This window comes from Aphelocoma coerulescens, chromosome 6 (genome assembly GCF_041296385.1).
Source record: "Aphelocoma coerulescens isolate FSJ_1873_10779 chromosome 6, UR_Acoe_1.0, whole genome shotgun sequence".
Taxonomy (NCBI): Eukaryota; Metazoa; Chordata; class Aves; order Passeriformes; family Corvidae; genus Aphelocoma; species Aphelocoma coerulescens.
Genome location: NC_091020.1, coordinates 19,523,854 through 19,546,756, shown reverse-complemented (window position 1 = coordinate 19,546,756; position 22,903 = coordinate 19,523,854). Strand labels below are relative to the sequence as shown.

General features: G+C 47.4%; 1 protein-coding gene across 2 annotated transcripts; it reads left to right on the top strand.

The window, feature by feature from the left end:
* The first annotated feature begins 2,429 nt into the window (after window positions 1-2,429).
* Window positions 2,430-20,517, top strand: CXCL12 (C-X-C motif chemokine ligand 12). Of its 2 annotated transcripts, XM_069019603.1 has the most exons (5): window positions 2,430-2,569; window positions 7,707-7,824; window positions 11,210-11,296; window positions 14,878-14,975; window positions 16,747-20,517. In XM_069019603.1, exons 1-5 carry the CDS (start codon window positions 2,509-2,511, stop codon window positions 16,776-16,778), a joined length of 396 nt encoding a protein of 131 aa, XP_068875704.1. In that variant the 5' UTR covers window positions 2,430-2,508; the 3' UTR covers window positions 16,779-20,517. The 2 variants fall into 2 exon arrangements, with proteins under 2 accessions (XP_068875704.1, XP_068875705.1); XM_069019604.1 differs by lacking the exon at window positions 14,878-14,975.
* The last annotated feature ends 2,386 nt before the right edge of the window (window positions 20,518-22,903 follow it).

Genomic DNA, 22,903 nt, shown 5'->3' with positions numbered 1-22,903 from the left:
CTGCACCCAGGAGCAGGATGACAGCGGTGCAGCCGCGGAGGCAGCCCCGGTGCAGGGCTGCGGGCGGTGCGGGCTCCCGTCCCTCGCTGTCCCCGCTCTGCTCGGGGATGCCGCCGGGCCCGTCCTGTGCTGCTCGGGGAAATCGCCCTGACGGAACAGCCCGGCGCCCGCCCGGGTGTCCGCTCTCTGCGCGGCGGGCAGCGCGCCTGGGGGTGCGCGCAGGGCTGGGCACGCGTCACGGGCAGGGACTCAGCGAGAAACAGCCGCGGTTCGCCGGCAGCCGTCGGAGCGGGGATTCCGCACGGCGAGATGGCCTCTCCGCCCGTGCCAAACTCCTGGGGACTTTACCAAGCACCTGGACCCCCCTTCCCTTTCCCTGTCCCTCCGCCATCCCCCTCCCGGGCTGGCTGCGGGGAGTCGGGGAGGTTGTAGACGGATGGTGCTGGGTGCCGCGTCCCGGTCCCCCTGTCCCCTTCTCCTGGGAGACTTGATCTCCCATGCAGAGGCGGCTGTGGCGGAGGGGAGGACAGACGAGGCGCAGGGGGACTGAGGCATCCTCCTGCCTTGTTGCTGGTGCGCTCAGCTGTCCCGAGGTGCAGAGGGAGCCCTTTCATCTGCGTGCTGGGACTCTTCGACTCAGCTCTGAAAGTCTGCCCAGACGTTTCCTAGGACCCAACTAGTTTTCACCTTCAGTTACAACACGTCTGCATGTCTCGGGATGTCGTGGGGGAGACTGCTGCAAGGATTTGGCTCTGATTTCATCCCACATTTATCCAGTCTCTTTGATTAGATCCTTGAGATGTTTCTCTCTGTGGCAATAGCAAGAGCAAAGACACGCTATTGCTTTAAGTATTATTACTCTAAGTAATTGCGACTTAAGTGTGGTGTGGACATAACAGTGTCTCGGCTAAGTGCAGTGCGGCTGTCCTCGTGTGCCAGTGGGATCACTGGTGGGACAGCAGCACTCCTAGCAGTGTTTGCAATTACGATAAGGTTCTTCCATCCCTGCAGAGTGTCACAGCTGTCACGGCAGCAGTAGCCAGGCTCACAGCACTGGTTAAAATTATTGTTGCTTTCAGTGCATCAGGTTTGTACACTACTGTGCTACCTCACCTAAAATAAAGGAGGGGATCTGGGAGCAAGATCAGCCTAAACAGATTCAGAGCTGTTTGGTAAGAAGGGACTAAGAAATACAAATAACTAGATTTAGGGAGTTGGATGTGTGTCTGTGTCAGGTAGGGATCCTGTTCATCACTGAGCATCACTGCAAGCATTTTTCCTGGCCTTTAGAAACCATCTTCTCTCAGTGAAACAGCCACAGTTTAGCACAGATGCAGTGTTTGAGCTCCTGTGTCCAACTTCGTGGGCTGTAGCTGAGAGAATTAGCAGTTACCCAGGGTACAAAACAACCATCCTGGTGCTCTTGGTGAACCTGTCCTTTATACAGCTCCACACCAGGATTAGCTGTACCCACTCGACCCCACACTGGCCCATCTGAAAGTGCCTGTTTTAAATGCAGGCTAGGAGTCCAAATTCCGTCAAAGCTTAGATGTTTATTTAAAGTTTTTAATGGCAACAAACAGGGCCCGGTGGGCTTGGTCTGCAGACAGTGAGGACATGCTCGAGTCAGTTACACTTGACAATTCTGTAATAGCTGGGGGCAGGTGACACCCCTGAGCCTCCGGGCTCGGCAGGGCTACCAGGGCTTTCAGCCGAGGTGCCAGGGAGCCTAGTGGCATCTGCAATACAAAGGAGGTGGAATGTTGGCAGCAAATGTGCTACTGGGTTCGTTTAATACAGGGAAGAGGTGGTGTTTAGGGCCAAACACGCAGAGGCGAAAACTAAAAGCCTCTCTCCTCTCTCTCTCTGCCTTTTCTCCCCTTAAACGCCCACATAAACTTCTGGGAAGATGCTTCGTATGAGGCGCTGTACCCGATGACCAGGGTGCCAGTGTGAATCTAGATTTGCACCCACGAGAGTGAGGGGGAAGTTTTCTTCTCTCCCCGGTGTGAACATTTGAGGGATGCGTCCCCCACCGCTATTCCGGTTCCAGCAGCTCTGGTTCAGGAGCAGCGGGGCCGGGGTGCCCAGAAGGGCCCGGGGCTGGCATTGTTTGTTGAGGAAACAACTTTCTTGCCCCAGCTGGGGCCTGATGGGGTGACGGTGATGCCGGTCCCCGCCGCAGCCCCGAGCCGCCGGTCCCCCAGGGGGCTCGGAGCGTGGAGCTGTGGGGGCAGGCGCTGTGCCTGGGGGGAAGCTGCCGGGCTGACGGAGCGGAGCGAGGAGCCCTCGCTTTTTTGGTTCCTTTCCAACCATTTTTAGCAGAGGAAGGATGTAATAACATGCCACGGGCAATAAATCACAGTCTAGCTACTCCCCCTGGCTCTCCTCCCCCCGCCCCTGGCCCCTCTATAGCGGGAGGGGCGGAGGGGCCGCCAGCAGAGCGCCGCGGCCGCCGGGACGAGCAGAGCAGCGCAGCGCCTGCCCGCGTCCTCCAGCCGCCCCAGCATGGACCTCCGCGCCCTGGCGCTGCTCGCCTTCGCCCTGGCCGTCATCTCCCTCTCGGAGGGTAAGTGAGCTGCGGGGCCGCGCCGCTCGCACCGCTCCTGCCGGGAGCCCGGCCGGGAGCGATGGTCCCGCGGAAATCCCCGCTCTTTTCCCCTCGCCTCGCAGCCGCACCGCTCTCCCGGCTCGGGCTCCGGCCGCCGCTCAGATGCGTCTGGCGAGCCCGAGCGATGGCTGTGCTGAGCTGGAAGTAGGCAGGCTCCCATTCCTTCCTCTCCTCCATCCCTGCCTGGCTTTTTTCAAAAAGCTGGCCAAAGCGGTCCTCGCTGCCAAACTCGCCCCAGATTGAAGTCGTCTGGGGGAAGACTTTCAACAGCGCTCGGTCTGCAGGGAGGTGGTTTGGCTGCAAAATATGCATATCGACTTTCCCTCTAACAGAAAACCCCCAACTCTAAAAGTTAGAAGAAATTAGAAACAGGCGGTTGTTCGGTTCCTCTTCTGTCCTCTATCGTGATTTATCTTTCCTCAATCAGGGCAGAGCTGAGCCAAAGCGGTCACTAGGCAGGAATTTACCGCACCCCCGGCGCGGTGCGCGGGGAGGTTTCGGGGGCGCAGGGGGCTGCCGTGCCGGGAGGTCTGGGGGATGCGGGCTGGCGGCGTTGGCCACGCAGTCACTGCAGCATCGTCTCACAGCCCGCCCGCCCCACGCCGGTCCCCGCCGTCCCGCGTGTCGCCCCCGGAGCCCGCTAGCAGCGACAGCTGCCAGGCTTGCTTTGCCAGCTGCTCTCTGTGAAAGCCTCCGCGTTCGGACAGCCCCGGAGACCGCGGCAACCCGCGCTTCTTGCCTCGCATCCCGCGGGGAGCCCGGGGCTCCGGGGCTCCGGGGAGTGCGCACAGCGCGGGGCAGCCGCACTCCCCACGCCTGGCGGGGCGAGGTTCTGTCCACAGCCTCTGGGCATCCTCCTGACGCTCCTCTTGCAGCTATCTTCTCACCTGGCAGAGACTTGCCACCTCATCGAAACCGCTCTGGCTGGGTAAGGAGCGCCTTTTCAAACCTCCGCTCCCGTCCTATTCTCCCATTCAGGCGAACGAAACTTGGGTGTTCTCCACCAGGGAGGCAGAGGATGCCCTCCAGTGCCCTCCTTGTTTAGCCTGAGAGAGTTAATTTTTCCCGAAAGTTTCCTGATGCCTTTCCGCATAACAACCCTGTCCCGTTGGAACACGGAGCGGGCACTGCCCTGGAGAGACTCCAACGCCCCGGGCAGGTGGCTCCGGCCCCCGCCGCGTTCGCCGTATCCACCACCCCGGGGCTGCGAGCTGGGAAGCGAGAGCGGCAGGTAGCGAAGACAGACCCGGGGCACCACGGGCGGCAGTGCCAGCTCCGGTCCCTGGCCGCCACCATCACCAGCTTCCGAGCGGCTGGGGCTGCCGGTGCCTGGGTAGCTGAGCGGGCTTCCCTCGTCTCTGCAGGCGAGTGCGGGTCTGGAGGCGCGGGAGGAAGGCACTGGGGCTCAGGGGCTCTCCTCCGCCTTACCTCCCTCTGGCAGCACTTTGCTCAGGGCTGGGAGGCTGGCAGGACTGCCCGGCTGCAGTTCGGTTCACCCCCAGCGCGGCCGCTCTCCTTTGCTGGCAGCAAAGGTGTCTTACGTCGGGATAAGCCTGTGGGGACCTGGCTACCTGAGGAAGGAAACGGCTCACAAGGGCTGGAGAGAAACTAGTATAAGGAAAGTGACTCCACCGTCTTGCGGTGTAAAGATGGAGTTTTTTGCCTGCTTTGCATGTCATGTAGTGCTCTCAGCCCTGATCCAGATGAGGGCTCGCAGGGCTACCTTGTACTGGGGGGCAGGTGAGCTCTGAATTCTTCTTAGTCACCTGGTAAAGCTGTGTCTGTCTATCCCAGCCTTGCTTTCCAGAGAAATGGAGCTGTTCTACAGTTAAAAAAGTTATCAACCATCTCCTGATAATGACAAATGCACCCTAGGCTGAGCAGAAGTAAAATGATGCTTCTATCAAGTGTTTTGTCCATCCATGTCCAGTCTGGTTGCCTGGATATAGCTTCCCTCTCCGTTCAAGCATCCAGAGCTTCCTAGTCCTCTCAGTAAGTTACTGCTGATAACTTTGCAGCAGAACTGGCAACTCACTTCTTCCCTTAGTGTCCAGCGTGGGTGAAGAGAAGCAGATCCCTGCGGGATGAAATAGGTGTTGTCCAACACTGACAAGTGGCCACTCTGTGACAGCATTTTGTGTGTGCTTTGTCTCTAGAGAGAATTCGTCAGCAAAAGTGGGTGTTCAGAGCCAACAAAACTCAGTTTGAGTTAGAAAACGATAAAACTGTTTATTGTTAAAAACACCTCAAAAAACAAAACCTCCAAACCTTCAAACTCTTCTAGACAAGGCCAAAAGAGATGTTCTCTTTTTGTCTAAGTAAAATTAGGTTGAAGGAATGATATAGAGATGTCATTATCATCAAATTAGCATCTGGCTCTTCTGTAACTTTTGTCTCTATTCATCCGTTTTAACCAAATGTGCCAGACAGATAAACGTCTCAAAAGCTTCATGTACCATCAGTTATATTTTCATGTGATAAGGTAATTAACAGACAATACTAATTTGCCACACTGAGAGAATGGCTTCAGGTTGTGCTCAGTGTTTTTTAGACGTCTGAGAACTCGCAGTACAAATTGGTAGATTAATTAACCACCTAAATCAGCTCCAATGTACATGCAACAGTATGTTTCAAATTCTGAAATGAGATAAGGAATGTGTTTGTCAGCCTCAGAGCAAGACCAGAAATGTTATCTTCCTAAATTATGGCCTCCAAACGACCCCTTCCCTCTCGTACTTTTGGAAGATAGGGGTTCATGTGTTGGAAGATGCCACATGCACTAGTTTTCCCTGGTTTTCAGCCTTGTTGAGAGCACGGTGAAACAAGGGGCAGCGGCAGGAGTTACTGATTCCCTGTTGGTGATACAGAGAGCTGACCCAGTCGGTGCCTGTGCTGCTGCTCGCTGGTGCTCAGTGCCTGCTCCTGATCACCAAGCAAGGCACACAGAAATACCGAAGGGATTCTTGTGCTGGGAGGGGACTTGTCATTCCACCTTACCTTGGTGTGACAGAACACTGAGTACTGGGGCTTCCCCTCTTCCTTGCTGTGCCAGATGCCTTTTCTTGGGCAAGAAACAACTTTGGGACTTACACACAGGTTTAGCCATGGTTAAACTTTCTCTGTTCCTGATTTCAAGTGGTATCGGATTGAAAATCCCACCTCGAATCTGAGAGAGGACAGGGTTGCATTATCAAATCATGGATCTGAACAGTTCATCTCTTGCATGTTGTTTAAGTTAAAGCTGGCTTAAACTTGGTTGAGACAAGGTTGCAGAGACACTATCACTGCAGCTGTGCTGAGTGGTGTTGTATGACTGCATTCAGTTTCAGCCTCCCTTTCCAATACAAACTCACAGATGTGTAGTTATCAGGCACAGATTTGCAGTGGGAGATCGTTGCGCCTTCCTCACTCCTTTCCACATTAGCACTAGCCAGGCTACTCCATGTTCTCGAGGCTCACCCTGTAGCTCTCCTTCCTCCTCCCCCAGCAGATTATTTATTACGTCATAGGTGGAATCACTGTTTGGACTGCTATAAAACTGATAGAAAAGTCCTTCAATTTTGTTAACTTATAGTCCAGATTCTGGTGTGAATCAGGAGAAGCTCTACTCCCACTGACTAATTCCTCTCCTGTGGGGTCTGATTCTGGCTGATCTCTTGGTAGAGACACCGGGAAAAAAGGGGGCTTCCCTCCTCAGGACAGGACAATTTCATCCTGTTGTCTGTGGTTATATGTGCTAGAGACAGGCATCAATAAATGTGCAATATATGTAGATCAGCTGTACTTGGAAACCTGTCTTTCTCACCTTCCTAGACAGCTGTTTAGGAATTCCAAGCCCTTCCCTGCTCTTTAGCTCCCCATACGCCTTTAAAGGGAACTGGTTTTGGATGCCGCAAGTATTCCTGTGTGGCTAAACAAGCAGGATGGAAGATTGCCATGTGGGATCTCAAGCCCTGTCAGATATAGATCTGACCATCTACAGCATGAGCCAGATTTTAGGGGTTAGGTGTATGAATTTAATTCCTCCCAGAGGCTGAAAACTGCTCCACTGGGAAATTCTTTAAAATTTTAGACATCTCTTGGACTTCCAGGCAAGGCTTCTGTGTTTGTACTTTATTGCGCATGGAACTTTCAAACTTACAGTCCTTATTTACAAACTACAGACCTTACTTACGTGCACTTGATTGCCAGTAATTAAGCAGTCCCATAGAGAAATCGGGTAGCAGACGCTGTGGTGGGCGCCAGGCTTTTCTCAGCCCTGCATGCATATGCATGGCAGATTTTTAGCCTAGGGGGTTGAACTTAGTTCTGTCCCTTGTGATGCCAGTGACAGAACTCTCATCCAGTCTGGTGGCCCCTGAATAGTGTATTGAGGACGCTCTGGCTGATGACTGTCTCCTCGATTGCCTTACTTACCCGCAGGCTGGAAATTCAAAAGACTCCAAGTGTCTTATGTGAAACCGCCGGGATCTCGCATCTCTGAGCCGCACCTTCTTGTGCGGGTACCTCTGCTGGGAGTCAGGGCTGGCTGCGGTGGGGAAAGGTCAGCTGGGCCCTGGGAACGTCTGCAAAACCAGAGCTTTTCTGTAGCCACTAAGTCCCCTGTGAAAAGCATGCACCTGAGCCGAGCCGTTTTGATCTGAACTCTCTGGAATTCATCGCTTTCTTCTGGCTACCTTCTAATTTGGCCTCGGGTCAAAATCGTTTGACTAGAACAACACCGAGGACAAGTGCCCCCTCTTTTGGCCTTTATCTTGTCTAATTACCAGGAGCATCCCTGCACAATGGAACGGCTCCTTATTCTAATCTCTTCGATTTTACTTATCTCCATTTTCTCTCCCTCTTCTTTTGTCTTCCAAAATCCCACGCACCCTGGTTGAAAGGCTGGGCACTGAGCTGAAGGGATTGTGCTCTGAGCTGTGGGCAAATGCTCTCCCAAAGCTACAGCTTTTCTGCTGCATTTTTTTTTTTTTACCTGCATATTTGGAGGGAGTTTCTTTCTGTCAGCCCTGATGCTGTGAGCCCTGATCGGTGGATCTGTGCTGCTGACCGGGAGCAAGAGGTAACGTGTCCTTTCCCTCCCTTTGTCCCGCAGAAAAACCCGTCAGCCTGACTTACCGATGTCCCTGTCGATTCTACGAGAGCAACGTGGCAAGAGCCAATATTAAGCACCTCAAAATCCTCTCCACACCCAACTGCTCACTTCAGATTGTGTAAGTCTCTTGCTCTTTTCAGTTGGGTGCAAATCTCGGGTGTCAAAAAGAAGGGTCACAGAGCTGATGCTTGCTGTGGTGGTTGAATTTCAGCCTATCTCATGCCATGACCCTCAATTCGTCTCTTCACCCCATTTGTCAGGTACAGCTGGACCCTGCTTTACCCCGCATAAAAGAGCCCAGCTGGTTGTTTCCCGGCTGCGTTCTCTGTGATCTCCCGGTTGCTGTGTGATCCCATGTCCTGTTTCCCCGTGCGTATGTGAGCAGGAATGTCAGACAGGCTGTCCATTGCCTTGGATGTGGAGCTTCACACCTTGGGATAAAACTTCACAGCGGTTTGAGTCTCCTAATGGGTCACTTCTCCACAGAGTGGAGCTAAACATGCAGAAGGAAATCCTGTATTTCATGTATCCTCCACAGGAGGTAGAGACCCTAAACACATGATGGCCCAATCTAGGGACGCTTACCCGGCAGGGACTGACTCAGTAAATCGCAGCAGAACAGAAAGATGGGTTCCCAATGGAAAATAACTTCTTTATTTTTGCTGGAAAAACAACCCTGATTTTCAGGAAGCATTGGGATTTTGTTTGTCTTTGTAGATTCACATGTTTTAGGCAGGCCTTTTTTGTTCACTTCTTCATGGGTGACCCACTCCCTCCTCTCCCAAAATTCAAAACCTTCTGAAGAAAAAGAAAATAGCATTAATCTTTTCATTGCAAGGGAGCCTTACTGCTCTCGGCTTCCCTTAGCCTCTTTAAGAGGGTGTCAGGGACTAGATTTGGTTTCTGTGCAGTGATCCCATTGGTAGTTTTCTCTTTGACCCATATATTGAGCCCTTCCTCTTGCAACTCAAATGCTGTAAAAATCAATTTTTTGTCATCCAAAACATTTTTGCACTCAGAAAACCGAGGTGGCTTCATGAGATCGCTCAGGAATGTACAAGAGTGTGTATCCATTCACGAACCAGTTTTTATTCATACTTTTTTTCTCTTTTAAACCACTCTGAGTGGATCATACACATTTTATCATGTGCTTCTTCCTTAGGATTTGGAGGAGGACAGTGAGAAAAATGTAAGCTGCAGCTGAGAAATTATTTCCTTTCAAAAAAATATCAAAACCAGCTGTGACTAACTCCAGTCTCTACCTATAAACAATTTTGGCAGCAAGCATCCAAAATGCAATAGTGCATGGATTTGTGCTCTGGGACTGTCGGTGGATGTCATAAGGGTCCCAGCGCTAAGGCTTTTTAGAGGATTTGGAATTTTCTGGAGTAGTTTCAAGTAAATGACAGCATTTAAGATAGGATGGAGTATATATTTATCTCTTAATTAACATAGGATTATAGTAATTAGAGATAAATTAGAGCATGAAATGCTGGAACAGAAACAACTCACGTTCTTTCCCATTCCTGACCCAAATGTGTTTGTCTGTGGTATACAGAACATATGAACCTACAGTTCACCCTCTTTTTGTTACTTTGAAAAGTAGGGTACTTAAAAACATCCCTCCAAATACCCTTGAAACAGCACGAGTTCAGACTAGGTCTTTATTGGAACAGAAGGTGAAATCAATCAAAACTAACACATGAATTTCTCATCTTGAATCATTTTAAACATTAAACAGTGAAGGTGGAAATAAATTAAAAGCTGCCATTTTCAGGAATAGAGAATGTAAGTGAAACATATAATTGCTTGAAGATATTTTGTGGGCTTTGTTTCTTGGGGGTTTTTTGTGCAAGTACATTTTCCTTTTTGGTTAAGGGGAGTTGTACCTGGAAAAAACCATAAGAGCAGGCTTTTGTCTTTCATTCTATTGGAAATCATCTCTCCAAATCCGGTGAAATCCTCTGTCAACGTCTACTTCTACAAAGCCCACATGAAATTCCTTGCTTTTCAGCACAGGGAAATGAGCATTTTTAGCAAGTAGACACATAAACCAGTCCAGGTTAAACATTCCATAGAACTGCCTGTGTCTCTTCCATGACTGCACAAGGAGCAGGGGCTGACAGGCTCAGAAATAAAAGTCTGAAAAAATCAGTGTCTCAGTATTAGGTGAGAGGTAATATTAGGTGAGAGGAATTGTATTGAATGTGGCTGGAGACTGGTTACGTGTGCTTTTGCTTCTGTACCCTGTGAGGTCAGCTCAAGAACTCCCAGACACTGCTAACATCAGCAAATCCATTCTTACACTCTGTTGGTATCACTTAGCTGGAAATGCTCCCGCTTGGCACTGCTGTAAGGGAAATATGAATTAGGCCCATTCATCTCTTTACTGGCGCAGGGGTTGCAAGACGGATCCTTGATGTGTTTATGTTACAACTGTGTTGTTGCATAACTTCAGAGCAAGGAGCCTTTTTGACCTGTTATTTCTTACGCCACCGTTTTATATTCTGCAGATTTCATTTTATAAAGTGAGGAACATTATGGCTTCCATCCAGCAAATGTTTAAACAAGTACTGAACTTATTTGTATGGGCACTTGCATGAAATTGCTGTTCTTTGCACTTTCCCAAGGCAGGCAGGCAGTTTAGAGGGAAATTTTGGAGAGGGAAATTTTGGAGCAGCTGGGGCAGAGGCAGGGTGCTGCAGGGAATGTGGGAGATAACAGCTCTCAAGAGGTCCTGAGATCCCTGGAGGGTGAGACCTGCTGATGAAACGCTATGCTATTTGTCTTGCTTCTGAATGAAAGATTCGGATAGCCCAAGTGTCAAATTCATGGGGAATTCAAATTAGCTCAACAGTTTGGTGTGGGAAGTGCAGCTTGGACATCCAGGAGAAACCCCTCAGGAGGTTTCGGCCTTTGTTTTCAATGCTGAGTGAATAAAGGAGGGGAAACTTGCCTCTGGCACTATGGCACTTTCAGTTGTCTTCCTCCCTGCAACCTGTTAATTCAGTCTTGTATAAAACAAAAAGCTAACAAGTGACCACAACCTTTCTTTCGGAACATCTGAGAGGTGTTGTCCTCAAAATATGTGAAACTTCTAGTTTGGGTTGAATATAAAAGCTGTTCTTAATTCCTTGCAAAAATTACCTGTATTTACCATATCAGTATTTCCAAATGAAGTTTTTCTGTTGTTGGCATCAACAACACTAACTCCTTAATAGTCCAGGTGTGAATTGGAAGTCTTAGATTCAAATTCTGTGTCTGTTCCACTCTCACACGATTCCCAGCACAGACCAGGAGAGCCTGTCAAAGGAGACAGATGGTTTCCAAACCAGGGATATTTCTAATAGGTGACTCAAGGATGGGAAAAATAACCCATCCTGATCATGGGTTAACCGAGAGCAGCACTGGCACCCAAGGAGAATAAGGCACAGGGGTGGGGGGTGGGTGTGGGATGAGGATTATTGCACACCAGACTCACTCTGACTTTTCTCCTTTGGCAGTGCAAGGCTCAAGAGCAACAGCAAGCAAGTATGCATTGATCCCAAGTTAAAGTGGATCCAGGAATATCTGGAGAAAGCTTTAAACAAGTAAGACAAGAGACAAATGGACTTAACAGCTAACATCCTGGCTTATTAAAGGGTAGAACATTAAGGGCTGGCTTTTACCATGTGGACAAAGTACTTGTGGAATCAGATATTGTTTCAAAGAAGGGTTTGGAGTTGACCTAATTTGTATTGAAACAACAGTTTCTAATATATCCTAGATGTTAAACTAAGAATTTTGCCAGGGTTTGAGGCAAAATTTATGCTAATGAGTATGTTCTGGGGTCCTGAACTCATCCTCTTTTGAAAAAACAGCTGTTCTCCCAAGGAAAATGCTTCCTTTGTGCCCCCCCTTCCCCAAACCAAACTACAATTACTTCAGAATCTATACCACTGCAGTGTCCTTGGAGCCCCTTCTCCATGTTACACTGGGTGTCTGCTTGCACAGGCAGCTGAGGCCTAGGGATTCTTGGTGCTAAAAATTGTTTCTCTGCTGCCCAGTGTGGAATGCTGTTAATGTCGACCAAGGCACAATGTGCTACCATGAATAAGCCTTTCCCACAAGACCAGGGGAAAACCAGCCCAGCTTGGCAAATTCGGACTTTCTTAATCTATTTTTATTCCCCATGTCTACTTTGAGGTGGACTCAGCCCATCTTGGTCCAATTTTATGCTAAAAAGAGCAGCACAGAGCACAGTTTTGTGCTGAACTGCTGGGGAGGGCTCCAGCCTTCCAGCACAGAAGATGGTACATACCAAATGATGTACAAAGCATTCCCTTGCTTGCCCAGAGCCCTGGGCTGCAGTTGATCCAGCAGCAGCATTTTGGCCAGCAAGCCTACCTGTGCACTCAGTATCCCTGCCACCCTTGCCATCACATTCTCACCCCACAGTAACTGCGCTGTAACCCTGCTGAACCTTGTCCCCCCTGCATCTGTAGGGTGAAGGCAGGGCTGGAATCCAATCATTTGCAGAAACCGTGTGTTATTGGGGAAGGTATGGCCTCAGGGCAGATGGGAGGCACAGGTACCTGAATGCTCTCCACTGTTTGCTTTGTAAATGCATCTGCCAAACAAGGGGTAGAGTTAAAAACAAAAAAAATTTCTTTACTCCCTTGTGTTTTTACAATAAACAAGGGAAAAAATGCCACCAGAAGTAGAGAGATTCCTACACATGTCCCTTTTGGGGACTGCACTGGGGCCAAGAGTGAGAAGGAAGAAGGAAGGAAGCCAGTTCACAAAGTCAATGTGATTCCAGCCCTGACAGCTCTTCCCATCTCATCTGATGCTCAGTGCCTTCTTTGCTGCCAGCACTCAGCCCTTTTGTCCTTTGGACAAATTCTCTGCAGAGGTGATCCAGGTTAATGCTGCCAGAATGGCTTTGGGTTTAGGCACCACTGAACCTAAGAGCAGGATGTGGCCCATGCTGACTATCCTAGGGACCTGAGCTGCTTTATTTTACAATTTGGAAAAATCCTCAAGCTCCTGCTTAAGTTTCTGTTTGCTATCATCCCCAAACTGAAACTCAGGAGGCATTTTACAAATCTGCAAGGTTGGGCAAACATGATTATGTGCCTATCTGACTTAGGGGAGCAACTCAGCTGGAACATGTTCTGCTCTCACTTCCACTAGTGAATATCTGAGACCAGCTCTACCGAAACCAGTGAGTCTGCCTGATCTGGGTTTTGTTTACCAAATGCTACTACAGAAGTAATTCTGCCAATTTGGTGGATTCATCCTGGTTCACATTGAGTAACAAGAGAGAATTTGGTCCCAGCTCTATGAAATAAGATGACAGAAAGCATCTATCTCCATCCCCTAATCCTGTAATCACGGCATTGTGTTCATTTTCCAACTAGTAATGCTAGCACCAGTGGCATTTTCATTCTCCACAGACAGTCAGGGCTCTGTAGCATTTTCACAAGGCATGTTTTTGATATATTTTAGTGCACAGCTTTGACTTCTTCAATGAAATGTACTTTGGAATATATTTATAGCGCATCAAACAATTCATATATTTGAATTGGAGCCATATGAATGTTGGTAGTTTAAAACACCGATATCCCTCTAAACTACTAACAGCTTGTAAAATGAATCTATATAGATCTATAAATGTTAATGTAGCTATCAGTTTCAATCAGCCATATATTATATTTTTTCACTTGTACCGAAATTGTATGAAATGTGACATTACCCTATATGCACTAGCAATAAAATGGCTAATTGTTTCATGTTATGAAAACCCAATTGTACATGGGAATTTATTTTTCTGGAATAAAATCAATACGTTTTGTAGAAAGGGCTCTTGTAATTGCTTAAGTAGAATCCAAACTGTGAAGACATCTTAATCTATACCAGTACTTCAATATGAGAATATCTTTAGTGTTATAATCTGCAGATAAGGGCAAGGAAAACTTCCTAGAATAGTAGTCCAATACAGTTAATTATGAAACCAGAAATGTTTTTTTCTAGGGAATTATTTTGCTCACTAATTCTGCTTAGCATTTATTATTGCTTTGTATTCATCACATCTCCATGTAATACACACATGAGACATCAGTAAAACACATTCAGGCTGACAGGAATCCAAATTCCTTAACTGGCTTTAAAAATCATTGTGCAGCTGCTGTGGCCAACATCATTCAACATTCATCCATTTTATAGACATGGGGCAAATCAGTCCTTTCTTGAAATAGCTAACAAATCCTTTACCACTTCCACACAATCCCAGTCATCATTTACGGTACATTGACTCCCTCTTCCTCCTGCCTTTGTACAAGGATATGCAAAATCAGGCCTCTACAGAGTTAACACAGCCCATTTTCTCTGCTGTCACGTTAATATAGTCCCACTTCAGAACTTCCCTTGCTTCAAGATCCCGGAGTCCATTAAGCTCAGTGGCTACTGCAGACACACAGGAGAGCCGATGGATCTGGAGAAGATAACAAAGTCACATGGGAAAAATCTTCCTTAAGCCAGCTGGGAGAAAGGAAAAGAAACTCTGAATGTGTAGGGGGCTGGCTGTGTTGGTAGCCAAGCCCTGCTGCTGCCTTCTAAGCCCTGGTGTGGCAGCTCTTCCTAATTTCTGACCTAATTTGTAAATGATGGTTGAAATACAAGATACCAGAACAGCAACCTCCCAGTACTCCACCAAGCACGTGCTGGGTGAAGGCCCCACATGAAGGGGGACAATGTGAGTGATTATCTTTACAGCCTTGTTTTAAGGCACCAAATGCCCACAAATCCCCTTGGAGTAGCCACTGGTTCTTGCTGATGTCAGCAGGAATGCTGAATGGGAAGCCAGAAATGCAGCCCTCCTCTCCTTCCACTGTCCCTCAGGGGGAACTCTTTGGATGGTGAGGCTCCTGGCTGAGAAGTTCTGGAAGGCATTTGGGGAGGCTTTGGTATTTTGGATAAAAGGGTTGTTCTGGCCTCAGAGTTTGCCAATATTCTTCCACCAGGGCACCTTGACTTGTCTAGCATTCCTCTCAGGCAGAGGTTATATGAAAGAGGGTGCTACATTTGCACCCTGCCAGCAAGATATGAAGGGACCATAGGATAAATGTGAATAAGGCCTTTGTATATGGATAATTTATGGCAGTCTTTTTGTATTTTTCTTTTAATTTAGACCACGTCATCGCACTCATAAAAAAAAGCAACAGAAGAAACGGGGCCCACTCTGCCCTTCCCGTGCAACACCACTAAAGTCTCCAGGGAGAAAGAATGGTAGGAGGCATTAGTTTCTGAGCTGGGATACCTCAGGTTCAAGTCCCTGCTCTTCCACTGACCACCTTATGGGACCTTGGGCAATATATTAGCCTATCCAGATCTCCATTTCCCTCCATATTTGTTGAGGATAATATCTCTACCCTTCCTTCAAAGGTGTATTATATAGATATAAGCCTTAAAACGGGGGGAAAGTTTAGCTACAACAGATGTGGGAAAATGGACACAGAAAGAGGCCAAAAGAAGCAAAGACAAAGTCGAAAACAGGGTAAAGGTTTGGGAGCCCTATATATTTTAGCTCCAATATCAAACTGACAGAGTTAAACTATAACAGCTGTGAATTTGCCACTGGTGTTTTTTAATGAGAAATGCAGCACCGCGTGGTGACAACGTGATGTGGTGCATGGGTGACTGGTTGATGCCTTTCCTATGGGAGATGCTAGGCAACTCCCAGGGAATGGTGTTATATATGCCAATGCTCTGCATGTCCCATGTTTTTTCCTCACCAGGGTGGTTTGTCTTGCCTTTCTGCACCAAAAGAAATAGGGTTACTGCTGTGGGATATTAGAAAAGATATCTTCAGAGGAAAAACTTTCCTCATGGTTTGGTCATCCTCTTTGTGCCTAGATGAGTTTTCTGAGTTTTCTGAGTTTTCTGAGACTGCCTTTACTGGGAGTCACAGTCTCTGGCTATGGTCACAGAGCCTTAGCTGTCCAGCAGGCATTAAAAGGGGTGTTTGACAAGATGTACAGAGACATCAATTTTTGAATACCTCGTGTTTACCCTCTGACGTTTGTAACTCAGCCTTAGTGACCTCTAGGCTGCAAAAGGCTGATCAGCCTGGAGCCAGGAGTAAGGGTTGCTTCAGACAAAACCTGGAGGCCACCAGCACAAACTGGCTCCTTGTTCTGAGTGAACCAGACACACAAGACACTTGCACTTTGCTGTGATGCCTAACCCACACTCTCCTGGGTACCATGCTCACACTGAGCATGGGAGACTCCATTTGTCTGCACCCCACCTGAGCTCCTACCTCGGCCCTTCAGGCCTCACACGCTCACTGTGCAGCACCTGCCTGCCCTGCCTGTCACCCCACCTTTGCTGGGCAGCTGGTCACCACCACTCTGATGTGCTCCCCAGCTGCTCACAGGTCAGGTCCCAGGGCAGGGAGGCTCGGGGGTGGCTCCTGGCTGGCAGCACACTGGCTGTCTCTACTTTGCAGCCACCCCACAGTGGAAGCCGAGCAAGAGCAGAGCATGGGCTGCCCTCTACATTCCTCCATCCTCACGGAGACCTTGCACTCTCTGGAGCTGCAGTCCATGATCTCCATCAGAGCTGTGGGGTAGGGGCAGGTAGAGGAGGCATTCCCAGTGCCACTTGCTCTGCTACTGGGGCTGCTCACAAATGATTAATCTCTCCTTCCCCTGCTGTATTTTTTGCCGAGTTTCTTTGCCCACCAATAATTCTCTGCTCTGGCTTTCAAGTCCAGAATAAGCTTTCTAGCCAACCTTCCTCCTATATTAGTTCTGAACACCTTACTAACTGTGATGAGCACAACCTGCCCAAAATAACACCCATTGCTGGGTTTGCCCTGCTGGGTCCCAGTAGCTCCTTGTGGAGAACTTCTCCCAAAATGTTCAGCAGTTACTGGTTGGAGGGGCTGCCTTTGGGTTAGTCCAGACACAGATTTGCTGTTTGACTAGGCCTGATATCAAAGCTTTTGCAACTGAAATAAACTTTAATAGTGTTTCACTTTCTTCTTCATCAACAGGAGGTTCAAGATGTAAGAGGCAAGCATTGTAAGCCGTCTACAGGATTTCTTACTGTAGGACCCAGAGAGCAGATAACCAGTATTAGGGAATGAATACATTTCACTGCTAACATGCAGCACAAAAGCAACGCTTCACGCATTTCCAAAGGTTTTTTACCTGGTTATTTTTGGTGGGCTTTTATTTTTGTTTGGTTTTTTTTTTCCCTTGCACAAATTGGCTTGCTTTCACAGTGCTATTTTTATATAGTAAGATGTAACTATTTGAGAAAAATATGAATTTATACAGGTTGGTTTATTACCTAGCACTGGGGGCAGATACCAATTTAAACTAACCTTGTTATTATATAATATTTTATTTCCTTTGTTGTGTAGAGGTCCTGTTTATTTAACTTTCTTTTGGTTCATGCAAGTCTCCTGGATTTTTAAACCTAGAAGGACATGAACTGTACAGTGCAATGATGTTGTGTAAGTAGCAGTGGAGCTCCTTGTCTCCAAAAGTCATAGAGGCCAAGAACATAGGAAGGCTAAAAAGCATCAGACTGATGAAAGTGGACAACATTACCCTGAGCGGCATTTACAGATATTTTGGATGAGCGATTAAACTCAGGGCTACAGGGCTAAAGCTCTTTTCTGAAGATCAGAAACCTTGCTGACAGCTGTGAGCAGCTGGATCAATGCACATCTGGTGTTGTGAGGTGCTAATACTCGGTTTGTAGTAGTTGTGTGTGTTAGGAGCCACAGCACTGTTCTGATGTCATCTGGCATTTCCTATGTTCCTGTGTTTCTGATGACAAATCTAGCAAAAAAAGGAATGGGCTATTAAAGCCCTAACCACACCATCGTGTTGCAAGTTGCTGGAGAAGTCAGATACGCTGCCATGCACCAGGGACCTCTTCCCACCCCTCCACAGGAGGTGACTTCAGCTTGCCTGGCTGGCTTTACACTGAAGTAGGCTGAGATTCGTTCACCCTTCACCAACGATGCTGTAGCTCGGCTACTGAACAGTCACCCCTGCCTGTGGGTAGTCACATCCCTGATTGCGCTGGACATACCCAGAAGAGGATATCTGGCCATATCTTGGTGAAAAGAGATGCCTGGGGCAAGAGAGAGTCTGTGCAGTTTGTGGAAGGAGAGGTGTTTCTCAAGTATGGAAATGAAGGCCAACGTTCACAGCTCACCAGTGGTCATGGCCTTGTTAGCTGTGAGCAGGATAGCCTCTGGAATTCCCTTTGCAAACCACAGCCTGGGACAGGCACCACTCCTTGCACTGATCCCCTCTCTAAGCCAGAAGTTTCTTTCTCCCGATTCCTTGCTGTATACACAATATCTGCTCTATGGTATGGAAAGACACCTGCAGCACTGCAAGAATCATGTCATGCTGTGCACTGAGATCTGGGGGGAAGCACATTTGTGCCGCACAATGCTTGTGTTTGTATGTATCTGTGTTTGTATTGTAAACAAAATAATGTTGTAAGATTGTCTTTTTTGAGCTGGTTGCTTCAAAAGAAATCTTCCCTCTTCCCTGCAGCCTGTGTCAGGAACACTGAGAGGGGTGTTTCACACTACTTTTTGTGGTAGACTTCTTTAGTGCCAAAGAGGCACTTTGGCTATCCAGGGACTACATTATTTCCATGTGGATTCAGGTAAAAATCTTCTAAGTATTTTTCTCTCTGCCAAACAGGGCTATTGCAGAGAGTCCTTCAGCTGGGACCACATCACCTCATTTGCTTTAAAGCAGAAGCAAACTGCTGTGCCTAAAATATTTGTGTTTGTGATTTTGACATTCCTTGTCTTGTTATCATTACCTCCCTGGTGCTTTAAGTATACTGTGTCTCTGCTTTAAAAGGTCTGGTACCATTGTACTTCATGAGAATTGGAGTTTTGATTTAAAATTAGTAGGATCAGATCCTCTCCTGAAAGGGTAAAGAAAGAAAGAAAGAAAAATTTTATGAGGAAAAGAGTATCTCCTATCTTCCCTGGACTGTATTTTATATCCTAGGGTCCATCCCCTGTGCCACACATGCACCTGCATTTGTCAGTGGTTTGCCAGAGGCAGACATGTGAATGTCCAAGCCAAGAATGACTGCAGAAAAGTCACCCAGGAAAGTGCATTCTTCACACATAATTGGTATCAAAGGACAGCCTGAGCTCTGATTGATTCCTGTTGCAGTAAATGCAGAATTAAATAATCCTCTGATTTTGATTCAGCAGCATACCTGGCTTGTGATGCTAGGGGCCATGGCCATTTTGTTTCCAGGGGAAACATTGGCATTCTGGTGAGAAGGTGGGGTGAGTAAATGTGACTGCACAGCCTTGCCAGTGCTCTGGGGCAGTCCTCCTTAACAGGGAGTGCATCTGGGGTCAGCACCAGCAGGGACAGGTCCCTGGGAACATGCCAACCCCACATTACAGCCTGAGCAAACACTGCTGTGACAGGAGCACTGAGAAGGGCAGTGCTGGAGCACCCTGGCCAAACCACTCAGGGCATGGGGCTCCTGCCAGGGGCCAGCACCGTGATCCTCCCTCACCTGGGTAAGGTTGAGCACAGCATGAATGCAGAGGTGGCACAGATGTGGCCAGAGACTTAAGTGAGAACCTGATAAAAGCTTTCTCTTGCTTTGGACCAAAATTCAACCTTGAGTGGGAAGCTTTGCTATTTGCCTGAGATTATTTACATGATGCACTGGGGAGCACAGACATGGCCTTTGCACCAGAGAAATTGGTCACTGGGCTGCCCCAGTGCACCACATGTTGTTTGTCCCGTTCATGGCACGACCAGAGCAGGCTGGGAAGCAGCACTGGCAGCATCTCACTTGGGAAGAACACTTGGTTTTCCCTGCTGCCTTTAACTGCTGACCAAAGACAGAGCGAGGGAAAGGAAGCTTGAGGAGATGGGATTGAGGTAGGGACCACATGTGAAGAGGAGGGAAAAGAGAACACTGAACCATGCTGAAAAAGCAGCTTCCATAAATGTGAAATCATCACGTGGGTATTTTCAAAGTGCAGCTGTCAAATCCCAAGGTTGGATTATTTTTTAAGAGTAGATGGTATTTATTGCTGTGTCAATTTCTATTTATACTAGCTTTATACTTTTATGTATGAATATCTTATATGAATTCTGCCTGAGGAAGAATGAAGGGTGACTTTGATGTGTTTTTGATTAAGGTGTTTGAACAAAGGTGACTGTTTATTTTGCAATGAAAGCTTTTTTCAAAGTTAGGTATACACATTTTATTGAAAATGCAGTTCCTATAGAAGTTTTTGCTGCCGTTTTCCTTTTATTAGCCTTTAGAAGGTCCTTCTTTTCTCTGGAAAATTCTTTTGAGTGATGTGATTTATAGAAGTCAAGGTTTTTTGTGAACTCATCACCTAAAATCTGATTATTTTTTCTTTATCAACATCCCACCAAGATAATCCTTGTCTGAAAACATGAAACTTTGGTGGCCACAGAGAAGAAAACATGTATCATGATAAAAGGACTGCATGAACCTCCCATCTTCCATTCCTTAAGAACTCTGTGTTGTCAAAATGTGGTAAATACTGTACTTTATATTTTTATTAAGTAAAAAGAAGTATCTTCCCAAATAATGTGAAAAGGGTTTTGTAATTGTGTTCCTGTAAGGCAGCTTTTATGGAGGAGTTATATTATGCTTTTGAAATTACTCCTTTCATAGAAAATTTTGAAAATAAACACTTTTATATTGTTGTAATTTCTCACATAAATATGTATGCACTTAAAATTTTCTTAATAAAAATGTCTGTCTGAATAAAGTTTTTGCTTGCTTCTGGTTTTTTTTTTTTCTCCTCACAAATGAACAGCTAAAATCTCCACTCAGAAACAACATTCAGATGTAGTTTGTGCCCAGTTTCAAGGATGCCTCCATATAGCCCCAATGCTCAGACTGTCTGCAGGGAACCCGAGGTAAAGGGCCCTTGGGTCTGGCAGGGAGCAGCAGCCTAGCAGATTGAAATGTGCCATCTTAAAAAGGAGATCCTTAACCATTTCCTCCAAAAACAGAAACCCAAACTTTTTTTTTTTTTTTACTTTTTTCCCCCAAACTTGTCTCTTGCAGCAGTTTGACTTCAGTGGAACTGAGAGCTGTGAGCTGGTTTTGTTCCAGCAGCAGGGAACATCTGTGCTGAGGAGGAGATGAAGGTTTCTCTGAAAAGCATGGGGGGTAACAGGGTATGGATTTGACAAAAGAGCAGATGTGACCAACACTGTCCTTGGGGCTGCTTTTCTCAGGGCACAGCAGGGTCAATCTTCAGGTTGGCAGTTTAGAGGTGAAAAAAAATTTAAGGGCTTGTAGAACTGACCTGAGAACCTGCAAATATAACCCTATTCAAGATTCTTGCTAGTATTTCTTGGCCAAACTGATATAAGGCAAAAGGCATGCAAAAAAAAGGGAAAAAGGAAACTCAGATGACTGACAACCCCTTTGCAAATACATCAATTATTTACTAAGAGATTTATGAAAAACTAGCAGGTAACTGTGAGTGCAGATGGTCAGTGAGAGATTGCCAGGCCACTGCTAAATGCATTGGAAGTAATTAGCTACAAAACTACACATTAATATTAAGCATAGACCCCATGTTCTGTGGAGCACTTTGCTGTGCCTTTCATCAGGTCTTTTCTCTCAAATGTGAAAGTTTTGGTTCTTACTTGCTCAGCAAAGCATCACGGCAATGTATCTGTGAACTGCCTCGGAACTGGAGGTGAGCCCGCCTTATTAGCACATCTGGCTCTCTTCACAGGCAGCTTTCCAATATTAGCAAGCTGAAGGAAATCAGCTGCATTCGTGGCCTCAGCCACCCTGACACTGATTATGGACTGGATTGATTAGGTCCTGGCATGGTATAGGTCAGAGGACAGCATGGTAAATGCCTCTGTTTCCTAGGACCAGCTGGGGATGTTACCACTGAGGATGTTACCTTGGATGCTACATGAGAAGGGTCACTCCTAGCTTCTAGTGAGCCCTGTTTTATAAAGCTACTTACTCTCAAGTTGTCCTAAGAGTCTTTCAGACAAAACAAATATGTAGCTTTGAGACTAGCAAAGGCAAAATGAAAAAAACAAAACCCCCAAAGTCTAGAAGCCGAAGCCAGAGAAATTCAAACTGAAAACAGATTTTTAAGTGTGGAATTGATTAGCCTTTGGAACACATTCCCCAAGAGAGGGGGAAGGAAAGCCCTGATCCTTCCTATGCCTTCCTAGCAGGGCTGAAGGCCGTTGTGGTGTTAGCCATATGTACCTTGCTGGGCTCTCAGGGGACATGGAGTGAAGATCTCTTGCCTCTGTTACCAGTAGGGTCAGACATGATGAGCTAAAGATCCCTCTGGCCTCAGAAATCCATATTCAGAAAGCCCCAGTTCCAGGGGAGCATTCCTCATCCTGTTATTAATAACACCTGCATATCATCAGCCATCCCAGCTCCTTGGACCAAGGCTGAGGATGACTCCTACTATTACACAGGAGACAGATTTGGGGTGAAAGGTTTCTATTTCTGGTCATGGAGGTTGTCCTCTAGCTGCAGGGGCAGAGGCATGGCAGTGAGAAAAGTCTGCAGCCCTGTCCTGGGTCCATGCACCCCCTGACTTTGGGAGGAGAGGTTTGCTCACATAGGTGCCCTCTGGATCACACTGCTCACAGTGGTGATCTTTCTTGTAGGAATTCCCTGAGTTTCTTTCATTGTCCTTTTTCTTACCCTTTCACTCTTATTTGTCCTTCGTTCTCTTCTCTGGCTCTTTTGGGGACCTTCTCTTTCCTCTCAATCCCAGTTTTCCCAGCTGAAGGGGAAAATTGTTGATTTAAAGTCATTCTCAGCACCTTCCTCCTGCTTTCTCATCACTGTTGGTGCTCCCTGGCTAGGCCCAGCCATCCATTTCTAGTCTCTGAAAGAGGTGGAAGGACATTTCCCTTCTGTCCTTTGCAGTCACTGTATGAGAGCAGGACCCAGGGTCCTTTTGGAAAGGAGCTGCACAACTGCTGCTGCAGACCTGTTTGTCTTTTATGCTCTTGGGCTCATTCCCAACTGTGAAGTCTGATCTGTCTTCCTTGCCTGCACCAGCAACACCCTTTGGCTCATCAGCAGGTCCTCGGCTCACACGGCTCCCAGCTCGTCCTTCCACAGCCAGCTGCTCCTCACAGTAGCTGCCA